At 51.3% G+C, this 18,229-nt stretch overlaps 1 protein-coding gene across 2 annotated transcripts; it reads left to right on the top strand.

The window, feature by feature from the left end:
- The first annotated feature begins 1,478 nt into the window (after nt 1-1,478).
- On the top strand, nt 1,479-17,840 carry NUTF2 (nuclear transport factor 2). 2 transcript variants are annotated; one of them, XM_027516213.1, is made up of 5 exons: nt 1,479-1,901; nt 12,327-12,454; nt 14,090-14,161; nt 14,246-14,344; nt 16,045-17,840. In XM_027516213.1, exons 2-5 carry the CDS (start codon nt 12,356-12,358, stop codon nt 16,156-16,158), a joined length of 384 nt encoding a protein of 127 aa, XP_027372014.1. In that variant the 5' UTR covers nt 1,479-1,901; nt 12,327-12,355; the 3' UTR covers nt 16,159-17,840. The 2 variants fall into 2 exon arrangements, with proteins under 2 accessions (XP_027372014.1, XP_027372015.1); XM_027516214.1 differs by lacking the exon at nt 1,479-1,901 and adding an exon at nt 2,421-2,438.
- Nucleotides 17,841-18,229: the final 389 nt, after the last annotated feature.

Here is an 18,229-nt window from a genome sequence, read left to right as displayed (position 1 = left end):
GATGTTGTAGTGACAAGGTGACATTTTTATCTGTGGTTCCAAGTCATTTAGCCGAAAGCTGGCAACAAATGCCTTTAAAGCTAGCAGTGTTTAACATGGGTATTGGGGCACAAATGATACTTACTGGGCTCCATAAAACATGATTCTTTTCTCTGTTACTTATGGAAAAAGCCACTTACCTGGGGGCTTTCCCTGTAGTTTCGAACTAGAATGACTCTAAAATATCCCTCCAGTCTCTGCTGTCCTTCTGACCCCTTGGCATTGACAAGTGTCTGTTGGGGAGGAGAAGTGGGAGATAGGTTGTGCAGGTGCCTAGTTGGGGAAAGGACTGTATGTCTCCCTTCCTGGGGTTAGGTCTGGCTGGTCATAAGGTGGTGGAAGCACAGTAGTACCCTTCCAGGCCAGCAGGGACTGTAGCCCTTTATGGGCAGGTGTTGGGTCACTCACTCCGCTGTCCCCACCCGCCTTCATTAGGAGTGAGGATTTTCCCAGGCTCCAGCCATGCTCCTTAGTGTATCATTTAGCTCCTGTTTGCTGAAGGGATTTAAGACTTTCAACTTTGGGTCTCTTGAACCTCTCAGCGGCACTCCCAGGACAGAGTGAGAAGAGCCAAACTGGTCAGGATTCGCTAGTGTCTGGATATGATGAGCACACAGTCTCTGGGGTGTTTTATCTTCTAGAAGGGAGGAGAACAGCTCAGAGCAAGGGAGGCCCTAGATACACCACAAGCAGGGCAATGCAGTCTACCGGACTGAGTAATAAGAGAAGAATCTAGTCAGGCAAAATAATACAGATCTGGGATTTAATGAACAGAAGCCTGGTCTGGTCTTACCAGCCATCCCCAGGTGGAGGGGTGGGGGTGATGGTGAGGATCTGTAAAGGTATAAAATTTCTGGACGAATAGGAGTACTGAGCCATCTCTGACTAGGAGAAACCTTGTCTCTATAAACTTAACCTGTGGTCCCCCGGCTTAGCTGCAGAATCCCAGCAGGCCTGACCGAGACACACGTTACTTCAAATGTTTGTGTTACCCAGGAAACGACAACGAAAATGGGCTTTGAAAGAAAAGAGTAATGGGCGGGAGGGAGAATATGGACAATTTAATCGCTTAAATCACGGGGAAGGTTTGGGCGCACCAGTTGTTTATCTTTTTTCATTAATAAAACCAAGATTCTTAGCTGCCCTGCCTGATGCAAAACCCAACAACAAAAAACTTGTGAGAATGCTTTGTACACCCTAACTGCAGAAATCTAAGAGTAAGCTTGTTTCCAGCCCAGGAAAGCCTCGCTTGCTTGAAACCAGCTTTGGGTCCAACTTGCACCCGATAGGGCGCAAGAATGTTGGGACAACAGAAGCTGTGGGTTCCGCCCCGGGTAGCCTTGGAGCTCCACTCGGAAGAGCCGCAGGGGCGGCCACAGCACCAAAGGGGAGGGGGGTTTGCGAGCGGAAACAGCTCAGGGGCCCAGGGAGGGGCGGCTAGGCCAGTTTGAGAACAGGCCGAGCTCCCACGGAGGCGGGGCCAACACCGAAAGGCCGCGAAAGCTGGGCGGGGCCGGACCAGCTGGGACTTGGCGACAACCGAGGCCTGACCCCAGCCTGGCGCCAAGCTCGGGTGTTCCAGAGGCTTCCGCTAGACCACAATTCTCAGGGGCTCGCCCCGGCGGCCTCCCTCCCTAACTTAGCCTCACCTCCCGCGCTGCGGGCCGTGTCTGGGCCTCGGCGAATAGGACGTCGGGAATGGTAGTTTTCTCCCAGCGCACCTATACCAGAAAAGAGCACGAGGAGGACTGCGTTTCCCAGAGTGCAGCGGGGTGGCAAGGGAAGGCAGGGGGGAAGGGACAGTCGGTCGCAGACCGCGCTGGGTTGCCGCCGCTGTTGCCGCCATCGTGCCAGCCCCTCGGGTGAGTGTCGGGGCTAGCGCGCCGGGGCTGGGGCTGGGCCGCAGGAGCTGTGCTCCGGGTCGCCTGGAGCTTCTGCTGCAAGTCCCCGGGCGGCCCCTCCCCTACCCCCCCCCCCGGCGGCCCCAAAGCCGCGCGGGGCCGGGGCCATGTGTCGCGCGCGGCTCCGCCTCCCGCCGGTCCTCTGAGGCGGCGGCCGGGGGAACACAGAGGAAGCCAGGAACCTATTTCGGGCGTACCGTGCAGGTGGCAGGCACACTGGACCGCTCCGAAGCCAGGCCTTTTTCTCTGGTCTGGACCACCCAGATGGGGCGCTCCGGGCCCCGCCCCGTCTGGCCTAGCCAGGCCTGCCCGAGTCCCGCAAACTGCAGGCAGGCTAGCGGGCGGACCCCATCCCCACGTCCTGCCGCCAGCCCGCCAAGGATTCGGGGATGGGTAGACGCCACCCAGCCCGTTCCGGAGTCAGCATTGGGTAAGGGTGCCCGCGTGCAGCAACCCTACCCTCCTCCGGTTCTGAACCACGGCTCGGCTAGGATGTAGGTGAGCGCTCACTTGCTTTTTTGCCGGCTGAGAGTGCACGAAACCTATCTCCCACTCCGGAACTCATGCGTAGGTTCTTCTGCGTGGAGGGCAGGGTCAAGGAATCTGCCGCGGGAGGGGGTTCCACATGGGACTTAACCCCCAGCAGCCTTGGAGAATCTGGCCTGAGGAGACGAGGCGGCTCCGGACTCGTAGGCTCAGCCCCCGCCCTTCTTTCTATCAGTGACCAGACCTCAGTCGTGGGTGGGTTGGCCGGCTGTGTTAGTGGAGGGAGGGAGGGAGGAAGCCAAGGAGGTGAAGCTGAATATGTGAGCCTCCAACACATTGTTAGATATCTTCAGTACAGCCTAATCCTCCCATCTGCTGCTCCCAGAGTCGTCTGCCCTTCTTCATAGAGGAGGATGATTCCATGAGGGTGGTAACAATAAGGTGGGGTTTGATGGAGGGGAAGGCACAATCCAGGTGTGAGGTCGGTGAGCCTAATGCCAAACGAGGCTGGGCTGCAAGCGACATTGGGGGAGGGGCACTTTTGGGCTGTGAGGCCCTTTGAAGCCTGGGTGGCAGAACTAGGGCTGGAGACTGCAGAAAGTGAGGCTTCCCTCTCTTGCTTGCTCATTCATCCAACATTCAGAGCGACCTCTGAATAGGCAGAAAGCTGGTTGGGCCTTGGGAAATTGCCTTTAATGAAGGCACCGGGTCTCCATTGAGTTCTGGAGGAAGGGGAGTAGCTAGCCATAGAGCGGTCCTCAGGCTGGTTTTGGGAAGGCCCTTCCTGACTGAGTGATGATAAATTAAGGGACAAGTCCAGAGAAGACCATGGGATATGGGGAAAAGACAGTTTGTCAAGCCTTGAATTTTCTGACCCAATGCAGCTAATGAGCCACAGTTCTCCCAGGTACTAAAGCAGCAGCCAAGTCTTTGCACACCTGGCCTCAGCAGCAGGCAGGTCTCTTAGGAGAGTTGAGTTAAGCCCATGATGCACCACCCTTGGAATTTTTTTTATTTTTCCTTTTCTTGAATATTTCCCCAGGTAGTATTTTTCTGGTCATTGAACTCAAGCCTTGGAATTTTTCTTGCAGTTGCATTTTAAGTCCCCGCTGTTAAGGTTAAGAAGGATAGGCAAGGATCTGTCTAGATCTCCTCACCAGGCCTGCTTTCTCCTTGTCTTTCTCTTTCTCCTAGTTCACATCCTAGCCTACGAGCGTGAACTAGTCAGGTTCATTCAACAGGCTCAGGAGAGGCCTGGTTTGCTCATGGAGGTGGGCAACAAGGAGGGACTACCCCCAGGACACACGTAGGGTCAGTGTGATTGGATGTCTTCGTGCCATAAGCAGTTGTTTCAAGATCTTGAGATTGTCTGGGTTGCTTCTTTCTAGGACACCGGTGTCAGGTGAGTTAGGCTTTATGGCTATGGATTAGTTCACAGATTCCAAAGCCCTAGGTGACTTGATCACAAGGGTTTTCTTTGAGGTCAAAATGCTGTTGTTCTTTCTCATAGGTTACCTGGGAGGGGGAGGGATTCAGGTCCCTCCTTCTCATTCCACACCTTAAGTTCCGTATAACTTCTGTGTCTGGGGTCAATCATGTGGCCATTGCTACGCATCCTGACCCCCATAAGTCCTTGACCTTTCTGGAATTTGGCAAGCTGTCTGCATCTCAGAGCTCAGAGATAAGAGGAGAACACCGAGGTTGTCCACAATCAGTATGCACCCTCTCTAGTCTTGTAACGCTGACTTGGGTGGTGGGGCCTGGCCTGGGACAGTCAGGATATGGCTGCGTAATAAAGGGTCAGGCTGTGAGGAGACTGGGTTCTCAACCAGCTCAAAACTATGTCCCTTGGTGACATGGAACTCACCTCTCTGAGTCACATTTCACTTTATTCTGACTTTCCAACTGGTGGGTTGGGATGGAAATAATGATTTATGTAAAAGAATGCTCAAATTTTAGGATTGGAAGGCACCTTATATCAAAAAATTCTAGAATCCCTTTACTGAGGCATTAGTATCTTGCTTGAATTATTTTTTTCTCTTGTCTCACCAATGATGCATTTTACTCAGCCACCATTCTTGCGGCCCTTTTCTGTATGTCAGGCTCTGGGCAGAAGCTGGAGGTAGAGTAATGAGTTCCTACCAAGTCCCAGTGCTGGGAAAGGAGGTCACAGTAGTCAGGGAGACAGAATGTTGCTATTATGTATTGAGGTCTAAGTTGAAGAGACCCACAAGGGACTCTTGGCCCTTTGCAAAAGGTTGGGGTGAGGGGGGCTTCTGAGTGACAGAGTAGAGGCTGTTACCGAAGAGTAAAGGCTGTTAGTGAGCCCACTCTCCTTTCCAGGGCCTGAAGAAACCATGGAGCAAGGTATCCCTCAGGATGCTGGGCCCAGGAAGGTCTGGGATCCCTTGAGCAACTTGGCCGTCACCACTCCAAATTGCTGTTGCTATTGAGTCTAGATAGATCTTCTGTCACCAGCTCCTCGTCTCTCAGAGGTCTCTGCTGGGTGTTCTCCCAGTACCTGAGAATCTAACCAGCATTTTGTGGTCCATGACCTCCTTCCCTGCCTGAACCTGGCTTGGTGCCTTCTACCTCTTTGACTGAGACCTTTCAGGTCACTTATTCAAGTGCCCAGTGCTCTTGGAATGATATCTATCAGGACATCTTTTCAGAGTGAAACAGGCGCCGTCCCCAGAAGTGAAAGGGAGTAGTACTTTTGGAGACTGGGGAGTGAATCCAAAAAGTTCTCCACAGGGTGGACATTGAATCTTAGGCAGGATTTCTGTGGACAGCTTGAGCTGAACCTCCTGATGGGCCTGTTTTTAAAGTTAGTATTTTTTTTTTCTGATGGGCCATGAGAATGTTTGTATGTGAGGGGTTGGGTTTGCGTGGTATTGCAGAAGACTTGAGAGTCCTTTGGCCTACTAGGAGATCAAACCAGTCAGTCCTAAAGGAAATCAACCCTAAATATTCATTCGAAGGACTTTGCTGAAGCTGAAGCTCCAGTACTTTGGCCACCTGATGTGAAGAGCCAACTCATTGGAAAAGACCCTGATGCTGGGAAAGATTGAGGGCAGAAAGAGAAGGGAACGGCAGAGGATGAGATGGTTAAACAGCATCACAGACTCAAAGACGTGAATTTGAGTACACTCCTGGAGATGGTGAAGAACAGGGGAGCCTGGTGTGCTGCGGTCCATGGGGTCGCAAAGAGTCAGACACCAGTTAGCAACTGAGCAACAACGCCTTCCCCAATTTTGAGATTTTGTGATTTCTTGCTTTGACCACATATGGCAGGAGTTCCTGAAGATTCTTCCTGAGGGAGGTGCTAGCGTGCGGGTTATCCCTGCAGTGGCTCCAGCAGTGACCGACGCTGCTGGTCAGCACCCGTACCACCAGGTCTGGGTGGCACCATCTCCATCCTCACTCTGTCAGCAGAAATGTGTCTTCCTGGTAGGAATCATTTGTTCAGGTCTGACTGTGACTCAGGAAGGTGGCCAGGGAAGAGGGACACAAGAGGACTGGGGTTGGTCCTTGTCACTACCCTGGGCCTTTATTTATTGCTGGTACCTGCTATATGCCAACTCCTTAAGCACTCAGGCTGGAGAAGGGTCTACCCTGCGAAGGAGAACCTCCTCTCATGAGAGAGATGCGTCCAAGGAACCTGGGAACTGAGGGTTGTTTGCCTCAGTAAACAGGGGATTCAGAAATGTTTGTTTCCTAAAGCCTCAGGTACTCCGTCAGAGCCACTGGGTCTCTCCAGGGCAGAAACTGCAGCCCCCTGGAAGGACATCTGTATAGAGATATTGGTTCCACTTGCAGAGGTGGTTCAGGCCCAGGTCAATACACGGTCTCATTTGCAGGTTGTACACCTGCTGTGACAGGCTGAGCATGCACTTAAAGGGTTTCCCTTCTGACGGGCTTAGAGCTTGCCAATTTCAAAGGGGAAGAAAAAGCCTGGGCTCCATTCTTCGTTTTTCCATCTATGCTTCTTGCTACTTGACATGGGCTCTCAACTATTCCAGTCCAGGCCAATTTTGTAGACATTTTCATGCCGGCTATGCCCCAGTGGCCTTGCGTGGTCTTGAATTCTTAGCCTCTCAAGAGTCTTGGTTTCATCTACAAAGTTGCAGTAATCATACCAGCTTTACAGAACTGAGAGGCTGGAATGAGAGAAGACGTGTATGTAATAACTGTTTGGTTTACAGGGCTTTGACTGATGGTACACGAAATATCAAGTTCATGGATGGGAACTGTCTAGGCCAGGGCCCCAGAGATCCCTGAACCACCTCAGAAAGGGGGCTACTCAGGAACTGAGTATGGGCAGAGCAGAGGGACTAGAATGCAGGTCTCAGGATTCAGCTTCTGGGCCAACCAGGGCAACCTGACGCCTCTGGAGCCCTCTCCAAATAGAAGAGGAGAAGGCCCTTAGTGTGCTGGGGGCACCTAGACCTCAGGGGTCTGCCCCGGGAAAGGGTTCTGTCCTGGGCAGCGGACTTTGGCTGCTGTCTCTCCCAACTGCAGGCGAGTGAGTGGTGAACGAGGCTGTTGCCAGTCCTGGGTCAAGGCTGTTCCTTCGTGTGGTGTCCTATAGGAGGCTGAGATAACCCTCCTTCCCAGCTCTTGACCCAGTGTTCACCTCGTACCTGCCAGCTGAGTCCTGCTTTATATCCGCAGTTGATTACCCCGAACATCCTCATAATTACTGATGAAGACAGGGTCTGAGGGTCCTGCCATGTGGGAGAGGAGGAGCAGACTAGCGGCCAGGCCTTTGATGGCGTGGTCCTGTGCCTCCTCTTCAGCCACAGTTGTCCCTCAGGTGATCAGAACCTTGGGAATTGGGGTGGGAGGGAGGGGCCAAGCACCACTAACACACACCTCAGACAGATGGCTGGGTGGAAGGCAAAGGATTGTTTCCTGACAAATTGGACAGAAGGTGTGGGTGGAGGTGAAGTGGGTCACCTGGCCACTTAAATTGAACAGGGTTTTCCCAGAACACACTTCTCCAGAGAAGAGGGCCTAGGTGAGGCACCTTGCAGACAGGGACAGGGGTACCCCAGTCAGGGAGAGGGACCACTAACATATATGTAAATGTGATAATCTCATGCAGTGACAAGTGCTAAGAAGATGAAGCAGGATGATGAAATGAGTACCCGGGAGGCCACTTGAGACTGAATGGTCAGGGAAGGTGTCTATGAGGAGGTGACCTTTGAGTGGACACACATGTGACGAGGAGCTAGACACATGAAGGAGGATCTGGATACATCTGGGAGGAAGGATGATCCAAGCAGAAGGATCAACAGTTGCAGAACCCTCCAGTGAGAACAGGCTCAAGATGTTCCAGAAATAGGAAAATGCCCAGAGTGGCTGCAGAGGATGGGGAGGAGTGGGTGGCCAGAGATGAGGTTGGATAGCTGGGAGGCCAGGTTACCCTGGACCTTGAAGGCAGGATAAATGGTTGAGATTTTGTCAGTGGAGAATGGGAAGGCTGCTGCACAGGATACACACTACTCTTCAGATCAGTGTCTTCCCCTCTGGTTGTAGTCCACAACGTTCCCTCTGTCTAGTCCACGCCTGTGCTCTGGGTTTAAGCCAAAGTTGTCTGTCAGTTCTACCTGTCGGAATCCTTCCCAGCCTCTGCTTCAGGGCCCTTGAGACCTAGCAGACAGTAGGTATGAAGGTCGTAGTGCTGAGTTGGTATGAGTTCAAGGATCACATTATAAGATCACAGATAAGAACATAGATCACACATCTGGTGTTCCCTGTGGGCCTCAGTGATAGGCCATCCAACATGAACATCCTTCTGTTTGAAAGTGTGGAGTTAGTAATGAATGTCCTCTTCCTCTTTCTCGTCACTCTTCTGACCCCAGTCGTGCCCTAGATCCAGCTAGGCCCACATTTATCTCTGCTTCGCTGAGATGGTGGAATGGGGTTGTGACTTTGAAGGTTTAGGAAAAGCGTGAGATCATCCCCCATGAAAACATCCATTGTTTAGTGTGGCAGTCTGCCTGGTGCCTTTGTTTGGAGGCAGAAGCCCTGGTTCAAGCCTGTCTTGCCCCTTTCATAAAAAGCCAAGGTTAGAGATCAGGGCTTTAGCCCTACGTGTCATTCGTTTTTATCTCCAGACCAGTTGTCACTGGAAGTCTTGGTCCTGGAGCCCACTAAGCCTGGTTCCATCCAGTTCCACCATTTATTAGGCTCGTGACCTTGAGCAAATTTAGCTGACCTTGCTGGGCCTTGTTTTGCTCATCTCTAACATTGGAGTTGACTCACAGGGTGTTAGAACAAAATGCATGTAAAGCCATGAGCACATTTCTACACTGAATACGCATTAGTGAAAACGAGACATCAGCTGGACACTACTGTTTCGAGTTTCAAAATACTGGAAACTCTGACCCAGAATTTGAGGAGCAAAATGAACGGTTTTTTTTTTTTTCTGTTACCCAGTGGGATCCCCTGGGCCAGAGCTTTTAACCTGATGTGTATGACAGCCTCAGGGACTATGAACTACTTGAAGTCAGTGACAAGACTGGGGCATCTCTGCCTCTGTGTGGATTGATTGGGAGCGGGCCACAGTGTATGAGACATTCTTAGAGAGTCTTTGCACCCACAGAGACCTAAGGGTCAGTGAAGGCTGATACTCAGTGGGTGAGAGGTCACCGAGATCATTTCTGCTCCTCGAGGAGCCTGGCCTCAGTCAGCCTGAGTGAAGCAGGAGGCGGTGGTCAGCGGCCCTCTCTGAAGAGCTGTAGGAGAAGCTGTCATGAAGGTCAGTCCGCAGTCTCATGCAAGGCTGCCCATCAGCCTTGCATTGTGTTTCTTTCCAGGCTATTCTTTCCACAGTAAATATATTAGAAGCAAGGCCAGGGCTGTCTGGCCATCCTGGGGAACCCCCAGTCCAGCCACCCCTCCTCTGTGTCCCATGGGGATGGGAGGTGGCCCCCACACCCTGCTGCTTTTTCTAGGCTCAAGAATACCACCTCCCAACTACAGGGTGAAAGTTTTGTGGAAGATGTGGAGTCAGAAACTGGAAGTCCCATAGTTTACTGGACTCTGTGCTGGGAGATTGAGGGGGTGGGATGGGATGTGGCAAGAACCAAATGGGAACGCTCACAGCCCAGAGCCACAGTGGAGTGGGCCCTGGGTATGCCGATCCAGGCTTGCACGTGGTGTTGGAGGTCAACAGTTGAGTCTGCAAAGGAAGACCCAGATGGGAGGCATCTGAATGGTGACGTGAGGGGAGGGCAGGCATCCCAGCGGGAGGACACACCTGTGCAAAAACCCCGGGAGCAAACTCTGAAGTTCCGGTGTGTTTAGCTGTGGTGCTGGATTGAGGCGGGAGAGAATGGCTGAGGAGTTAGGGATAGGTGTGGATAGCCACCTGTGGGCCTTCAGGTGTTTGACCTTGAACCCAAGGATGAGGGGTTTGTAGGGGAGGGACATGGCCAGCCTTGTGGCTTAGAACTCAAGGACGCAAAATTAGCAGAAAATAAGCAGTGACCTTAACCAGAGAACTCAGGATCAGCACTGATGTGCTGGGCAAGTTGGGGCCACAGGCTGAACCTTGGTTTTTCCACCTGTAAAGTGGGCTGACGGTGAAATCAACCGCATGATTACTACACAGAGGTGAACACATCAGGGTCAAGCAAGCCTTGAACAAGGTTATGTGAGCTTCAGAGGCACCACTTGACATTGCTAAAGCAAAGTCTTCAATCCACATAGCTTTGAAGGTTCCTGCTCACCCTTTTTGAATAGTCCTGTCCCTCAGGAGAGCTCCCTTTGCCCTGCCCCCTCCACCCGGCCAAAGGGCTCTTCTGTCCCTTTATCCCTCCTACCTCTTTACTCCACCTCTGCTTCTGCCAAGTCGTTTTTGTGTTAGAAACTTATCACACCATTAAGAACAATGTTGAGAAAGGAAAAAACACCTCACTTCCTTCACCTCAGTGTCCCACCATATGGCGCCACTTTTCTTTGGATAGCTTCTAGTCTTATTTCCCCTCACCCTCCATCTCCCGCTTCCCGGTTTCCTGCCCTTATCTCTTGTGTCCCCAGGCACATGCTCATGTTTCTCCTGACTGGCACACTCCTTTAAGACCTTCTCTAAGGGCTGCTGAGAACAGAGGGCAAGATGGCCCTAGTTCATTCCTCCCTGCCCCAGAAGTCTTGGGGGGGCTCAGCAGGGCACCTTGGGAGTGTGATGTGGTGGGGTTGGGCTGCGATGGGTGAGTCATCTGGTGGAAGGGGCAGAGATGCGCAATGCCAGGCTCTTGTGCCTCCAGTGACCCGAGTTTGCATGTGGTGCTGTCACAGTCTCACCCCTTGAAAATGTGACCAAGACAGAGCAGCTGAGAGCAGCTGCGTATCCTGTGTTTTTCCCACTTGTTCTGTTTCTTGGCAGAGAGCAAGCTGGGACACTCCTTGTCCCAGGCAGGCGCCGCTGGGCCCAAGCTTTCTCCTGTGCTTCTTTTAGACTTTCCTGGACATTTAGTCATCCCAGCACCGTGCTGCTATTTTTAGTGCCACCACCTCCTAGGGAACCTAAAATAAAGCTGGCTCAGCTTCCTGGCCCCTCATTGGCTGGAGCGTTGGTCACAGGCTGGGAGATTGGCTGAATTGGGCATAAGCTACTACCCACTTCCACTGTCCTTCCTCTGGTTCCTCTGGCCTAGGGTGAGGCCATAGGGACCAGAGCAAACCAGCACTAACCAAGCTGAGTCAAGAGCTTTACTAGGTTCCCTTAGTGAGACCCCACTGGCAACAGCAGGGTTTCACCCCCTTATAGAGAAGAGGGCTGAGGCCCTCAGGATGGCAGTGACTTGCATCAGATCCCACCACTACCAGTGGTTGTCTGCCGAGATCAAACCCACCTCCTTACAGCTTTGGTTCAGAGTCCTGTTATTAGGAGAGAGTGGGTGGGTTCCTGTGCAGTCAGAAACAGCTATAGAACAACAGAGGTCTGCTGTTGTGGGTCCTGCAGTGAGATGCGCTCCACTCTACTCAGGAGGAGCCTACCAAAGCCTGAGCGGCTCTTTCGTCTGGGGCTTGGATTTTTCATCTAGCAGCCTTGGATCCCTGATATCTGTAGCAGGGTGGGTTGGAGGGGGTACGGCTCCCCTCTTGCTCAGAGACCAGAGAGGGGCAGCCCTTCTGAGGGAGCCAGTGCTGGGATGGGGTGTAGAGACATGACTCATTTTCCCCTCCCAACCTTCCTTTGCCTTCCCAGCATTTCTGTTGTCGTCTGTGATCCTCTGAACTCATGGTCCCAGCTCTGCAGTTGGTAGATGTAACCCCTCTCGGTGATGAAATGATGTCATGTGGCCTCAAAGAAATAAACTTCCCCCTTAAGACAAAGTGAGGGAGGGTCACTTGCTGTCTTTGTTCCTCAAGTGGGACCTTGAGGAACCATTTCTCCCCACTCTGACCGGGTCTTCTACCTGCCAGTAAGGCCCTGGGGTAATGTTAAGGGCCTGAGTGCTGCAGTCGAAGACACTTGACTCAGACATCAGTAGTTCCTGACCTGCAAAGTGGGAAGAATAGCAGTAACTGGCTGTGCAGGTTGTTGAGAGGATTAAAGGAAAAGGGGAGAGTGCTTAGCTCATCCTCTGTAGTACTTGCTCTGACTTTCCTTCATCCGGGCTCCCCCTTCAGGACCCATCCTTCTCTATGATCCTGACACCAGGAGGGTCTGAGTTGTCCATCTCTGGGCTCCCTGCACTTGTCTGTATTGAGGGGTTGCTTATCAGTTCCCTGGGTCCTCTCCGTGTTCTCCAGGAGCACAGACCTCAGCAGAGCACTGCCTGCTCAAGGAGGTCTGGGAGGGGTGGGGGTCAGTGAAGAGACTGACTGGCTACCTGCTGCTTCCACGGTACCAACGCTTCCCTTCCTGTCTTGCTGGACTTACAGGTCTCAACGAGGCCGGGTGACGCTCCAGAATGGGAGACAAGCCAATTTGGGAGCAGATTGGATCCAGCTTCATTCAACATTACTACCAGTTATTTGATAATGACAGAACTCAACTAGGCGCAATTTATGTAAGTCTTCTGCTCTAGCACCAAAACGGGATTCCAGGGGATCAATTCAGATGTGGGGCCCGTGCCTCCAATTCACAAGTTCTGGCACCCCTCACTGGATTGGCTGAGCCCTTTTATCTGAGCTACTCTTCACGGGGTAGGGGGCTTAAGGCCTAGCCCAGCTCCCCAGGCCACATGGACCTTTCTGTCATCTTCTGCATGAGTGAGATTCTTAGGTAATCTAGTGGATCTACATGAGTGGTACCATAGGCAGCACTTTCTGGGCTCGCCCTTCCATGGTCCTGTGAGTGCCTCTGGTCCAGACCAGCACCGGTGGACAGAGGCTAGGGCTTCTGGTGCCCCCTGGAGGCAGCAGCTGTAAGAATCATCAGTGCACCTCAGATGGCTTCTGGAGGCCCCAGGTCCAGTGTCCTTTGAAGAGCTAAAAGCCCCTGAAAGCTCATGGGAGACGGGTGTTTCTTGAGTACTCCTTCTGTGTAGGCATTTTTTACTGCTATGTTAATGATGTTCATATATACCAAAATTTACTTGTATTTGACCCTGCCCAAGACAGAAATGTGATTGATCAAGCCACGCCTAGCAGGTCTGCCCAGGATAGAAGTGATAGGAGTCATCACGCACAGCCTTGCAGCTTGATGGGCTGTGGGCAAACTCCTCTGTCTCCCTCAAAAAGTCAGGGCCAGTTCAGACATTTTGAAGAAAAGAAAGGGATCTTAGCGGTGGAAGGCCACATCCGGCCCAGGTAATTAATTGTCATTATCACAGGTAGAGGGTTTTAAAAACTCAAACTGGCCTGACTGGGATCTTTGGCACTTCTTTCTTGTTGCTTTTGAAATCAATTAAAGCAGGTCTGACCCAGAGAAGAGTTAGCAACGTCTTTAAGGAGTACTTTATGTATGTCGTTTTATGGAAGCTCATCACGTTTTCCCTTTAAACATCAGGAAACAGATTGGGTGGGGGGGGGAGGTGGATAAAAAACTAGTTTGCCTAATGTCAGAGCTGCTGAGTAGCAGAGGCACTTTTGAGCTCTGGCCCAGGAGGCTCTGGTAGGAAAGATGGGGTGGGGAGGCAGTGAAGCTGTGGGTTACATGTTGATGGTTGGGAGGGTCCCAGGAGAGGCCTTGTCAGCCTCCACCCCTCCCTGACCCCATGGGAAGGGCCTCTGTGGAACTGACTCTGGGCTCTAGAGATGGTGTTGAACATAGATGTTTCCTAGTTCGTTCGTTCTTTTTTTTGTTCCAAGTTATTTCTGATGATTATTCTGGGACTGGTGCTGACCAACCAAACAACAGGATGGTTTTTGACTTGAGTCTTGGCCACATATGGCCAGCCTGGAGCTCATCCATATCAAAGGCCATACAACTTTTTGGATAAAAAGTGGGAGATGAGCTTACTTATTAATAAGTTTGTGTTTTCTTACATAGTCTTTCAGAGCTTGGGCTCTGCAATGCTGGGGTGTAATTAAAGTTGTTAATCATCTGAAGTTTGGAAATTACCCTCCTTTCCCTTCTTTACAGACAGGGAAACAGACATGGACTCATGTTCCCCAAGCAGGACCCTTTTGGGGGTCTTTTCAGGGCCTCAGCGATATTCCTTGTGCTCTGAAGCTCTGACCCCAGATTTCCTGGTTTTCAGATTGATGCGTCATGCCTTACGTGGGAAGGACAGCAATTCCAGGGGAAAGCTGCCATTGTGGAGAAATTGTCTGTAAGTAAGGGCCAGGTCTGGGCTGCAGGCAGCTCCTTCCCCACCCTGCTGGCCACAGCCCACCACCTATTTTTTCTCTTGCAGAGCCTTCCATTCCAGAAAATCCAGCACAGCATCACGGCGCAGGACCATCAGCCCACACCAGACAGCTGCATCATCAGCATGGTTGTGGGCCAGCTCAAGGTAATGGTGCTGCTGCCTTGCAGCACCACTGTCCTGGTCCTCAGGGACACCCAGACAAGTGATGCCTGGAGCTTTTCAGCTCAGTACTCTAGCCATCAGCCACACGGGGTGATTTTTTAATTGCATGAAGTAAAATGAAATAAAATTAAAATGTAGTTCCTCAGTTGCATTAGTCATATTTCAAGTGCTCAGAGTTATTCGTGGCTGCCTATTGGACAGCACAAACATAAAACATTTCTGTTACTGCAACAAGTCCTACTGGAGAGCACTGGTATAAAGCCTTGGAAAAGGGACAGTGAGGTACAGGAACAGGATAGGGCTGTGATCCCAGCCACTGGGCCTTTGTACTGCCCCCAAGCTGTAGGGGAGCCTTCTGCAGGCAGCTGACCCTGAACTGGAGTCTGTGCTACTATTCTCCAAGCTGGCTGCTGGCTCTTCCACCTGCTGAACAAAGCAGATTCTGGGAACTCCCGCTTCTCTTTGGATTTCTAGTTCTACTTCTCAAGACCTGTTAACCTCAAAGCTTTCCTGTGGTCCTTTGGTGCCTCTGCCCGTACACCCCACCCCCCTTCCAGGAACTCCTACTTGTTATACTCTAACAGACTGAAGATTTCCAAAAAGCCTCTCCTTCCCAAAGCAGGACAGATGAGCTGCCCCTTAACCAGGTTCCAGCCTCCTGAGCATGTGGCATCATGGTCCCCAGAATATGAGACCCACATGCCTTCTCCCTAGGCTAGGCAGGGCTTCCTGAGTCCAATACAAGGGTGGAGGGAAAGGGCGGCCCTCTAGGCCTCTCCACTGGACCTGGATGGACCTGCCTTTTGGCCTGGTTTTTCCTGTCAGTTTCTCCTGCCTGTTCAAGATACCCTGCCCAGAGAGTGTGCTCAGATAGGCCTTGGGAGTGAGGAGGTCTTTTCTGGGGTCTCAGGGCACACTTTCCCAGGCTGGGGTCATTAAGCAGTGCCTCTTCCACCTGGCTTCAAGTTCTTTCTGGTGTTTCTGTCCAACCCCCAAAAGACTGATTTGCCTCCTTGCTGATGATAATTCCTGGAAAAAACAGTGATGTTAGAAACACAGCTGGTTAGTTAGGCTTCTACCTCGACTAGGCCTCATCTGGGTGTTCTGCAGTTTGGCTGGAGGTCTCTCACCCTTTTTTTGTTGCAAATATTATATGTTACATGACAAGAAACAGATTACCTGATAGGGATGCATTAGTTTTTTTCTCTCTGCAGAGTTGTAATTGGTGTGAGCTTGGTTTTGAGCCTTTTCTCATGTACAAAGTCATTATTAGTAGTATCTTCTCATGGGTGGACTAACTAACATAATCAGACACTAAGACTGTTTAGTTTTTAGACTACCATGAGTTACATGATAAGCACCACAGAACTCTTTCAGATTGGTCACTGTTGCCCAGAAACATGAACTCAGAGGCGCTATGTGGTCTGCTATATTGCTGTAGCTAACTGGTGAGTTGTTCTGCAGTTTGAGTGTACATAGTATGAGCTGCCACCTCAAGTCCCCTTTGTGCCAAGTTCAATGTTACATACATTATGTCAGTTCACAATCACGAGTACCCTGGGCTCTCCTAGGATTTGTGTCCAAGATAGAAAGGCCTGATTGCAAAGTCAGCATTCTCCTCCAACTGAACACCCTTCCTGTTCCTTGGCCAACTTAACTGAACCATTTTTTTCTCTTCACAGGCCGATGAAGACCCCATCATGGGGTTCCACCAGATGTTCCTATTAAAGAACATCAATGATGCTTGGGTTTGCACCAATGACATGTTCAGGCTTGCCCTGCACAACTTTGGCTGACCTCCTCCCAGCCAGGCACTCATGCTGTTTCCTCCTCCCTCCTCTTCCCGATACTATTCACACTCCTCCAGATGCTCCAAATATCATTCACAAACGAGCAGGGCCGCGGTGGGCGTGGGCGCAGTGCGCTGCTGCTACCGAGGTGTTGTGCATGATGTTTGGATGCTAGACTAGTTGCATCTGACAGGAGAAGTTTGTGTTGTACCAGCGCATGCCTTGGAAAGACTTAAGTAATGCAAAAGGTTGTCTTTTTTTTTTTTTTAATCTACTGACAAGTTGCTCTAGTAACCCAAAGAAGTGAAGGAGAAAGCAGCTGCCTCACCGCCCAGATATTGATTTGTTCAGATGTTTCAATGCCTCATGATACAATAAAACCACGAAAATTTTCTTAACAGTTTAAATTGTTTGAATTAGTTGAATAGTGGGCTGGGCATCCATAACTACCCTGCCTCATTGGCTCTCTCATGTCTCACCATCCCACATCTACGCCCACTCAGCAATACCTGTTGCAAGGAGAAAACACCGAAGCAGCACTCTGAGCTCAGGCAGCACTCTGCACTCGCTTCTCTTAGAAGCCCTGTAGGGCATAGTGTTCCCTCCATCTGGCCTTGGAAAAGTGAGCTGCAGACAGGGAGAGCTCAGGTCTGAACGGAAGAGTCCCTTGAAGCCTCGGCAGTCAGTCCTGACATTTCCTGTGACCTCTACACTGGGTAGCGTCAGGGCTCTAATGACAGGTGAGATGATGCAGAATCCCACCGAAGATTGAAAAGCCTTGGCAAAAATGGCCCATTAGGTTCAGGCCCTCTGGACTGAGGGCTCAGCAGGACCAAGTATGAGCAGGCATTTGAGGGCGAAGGCCTTGTTCTAGCCACAGAAAGGTCAGTATCACATCCAGCATGCCCCGTAAATCCCCGGACAAGCAGAGGGCAGCTCTTACCCTGTACCATCTGCTTCGGATGTCACTACCAAAACGGGAGTGCCTCAAACAGCCAGCCTCCAATGCCCAGAGCCAGGCCCAGTTGGGTTGGAGTATAGATTTAAAACTGAAAGCATTCTGAGTTTGAGGGAATTCAGGTTGTAGGATTTCTCATGCCTGAGACCTCTGCAAGGCATCTCTAGGCCTTCTCCTATTCCCTCCCTGACCACAAACACAAACTCACACTACTATCCTCAAATCCCAGGAAATCTCAGCTGTTGGGGCAGTTTCTCCTCCTTAGTTTTGGGGACAGACTTTGCCTAGTATCAATACAAATCCAGCCCTTTAGCCCTGAGACTGGTGGTGTAAAACTGATGGCAAGGTAGCAACCACAGACCAGAACCAAACCCAGGATTTGGTCTGTTTACCTGTTTGGGGTTTTAGGATTGGTGAGGGCACCACAGCTTTGCCTGTTATGCACAGCCCCCTTCCCTCCTGCACTGTGGATGGAAGCCAGGAACTTCCTCAGACCCCCACTGGTAGCCTAGCTATGCTGGGCACTGGGCTGGATGGTGTGCTGTTTGAAATAACAGCATACTCAGGAGGTTTCAGTGGGACTAGTTTCTTGGCTGCTCTGTATTTGGGGGATAGAGGTTGGGGAGAGGTAGAAACCTGCTGCCTCTTAAACCACCCTGTATAAAATTTGCAATACAGCTTTTCCATGTACCTGTGCCTGAAATGTCTGCAATAAAGAAGTGTTTGTAAACCATGGTTTCTTTCTTTTTACCTGATGGTGCAAGGTCATGCAGAGGGATGCTGGGAGACATTAGGGAACAAGGTGATGTTTGTGGTGAGACCATCTCTGCCCTTGCAATTCCTGGGTCCGTGAATTAACAGGTCCCTTCAGACCTTCCCAGGTGGCTCAGTGGTAAAGAATCCGCCTGCCAATGCAGGTAGATGCAGGAGACAGGTTTGATCCCTGGGTCTAGAAGATCCCCTGGAGAAGGGAATGGCAACCCACTCCAGAATTCTTGCCTGGGAAATCCCATGGACAGAGGAGCCTGGCAGTCTATAGCCCATGGCGTCGCAAAGAATCGGACGCGACAGCACGCTCGCCCGCTCAGGCCTTGGGTTACACTGACCCACTTCCTAAAG

This window comes from Bos indicus x Bos taurus, chromosome 18, assembly GCF_003369695.1.
Source record: "Bos indicus x Bos taurus breed Angus x Brahman F1 hybrid chromosome 18, Bos_hybrid_MaternalHap_v2.0, whole genome shotgun sequence".
In the NCBI taxonomy this organism is placed as follows: Eukaryota; Metazoa; Chordata; class Mammalia; order Artiodactyla; family Bovidae; genus Bos; species Bos indicus x Bos taurus.
Note: the sequence above shows the minus strand (reverse complement) of the source record. Positions and strands in the feature narration are given on the sequence as shown.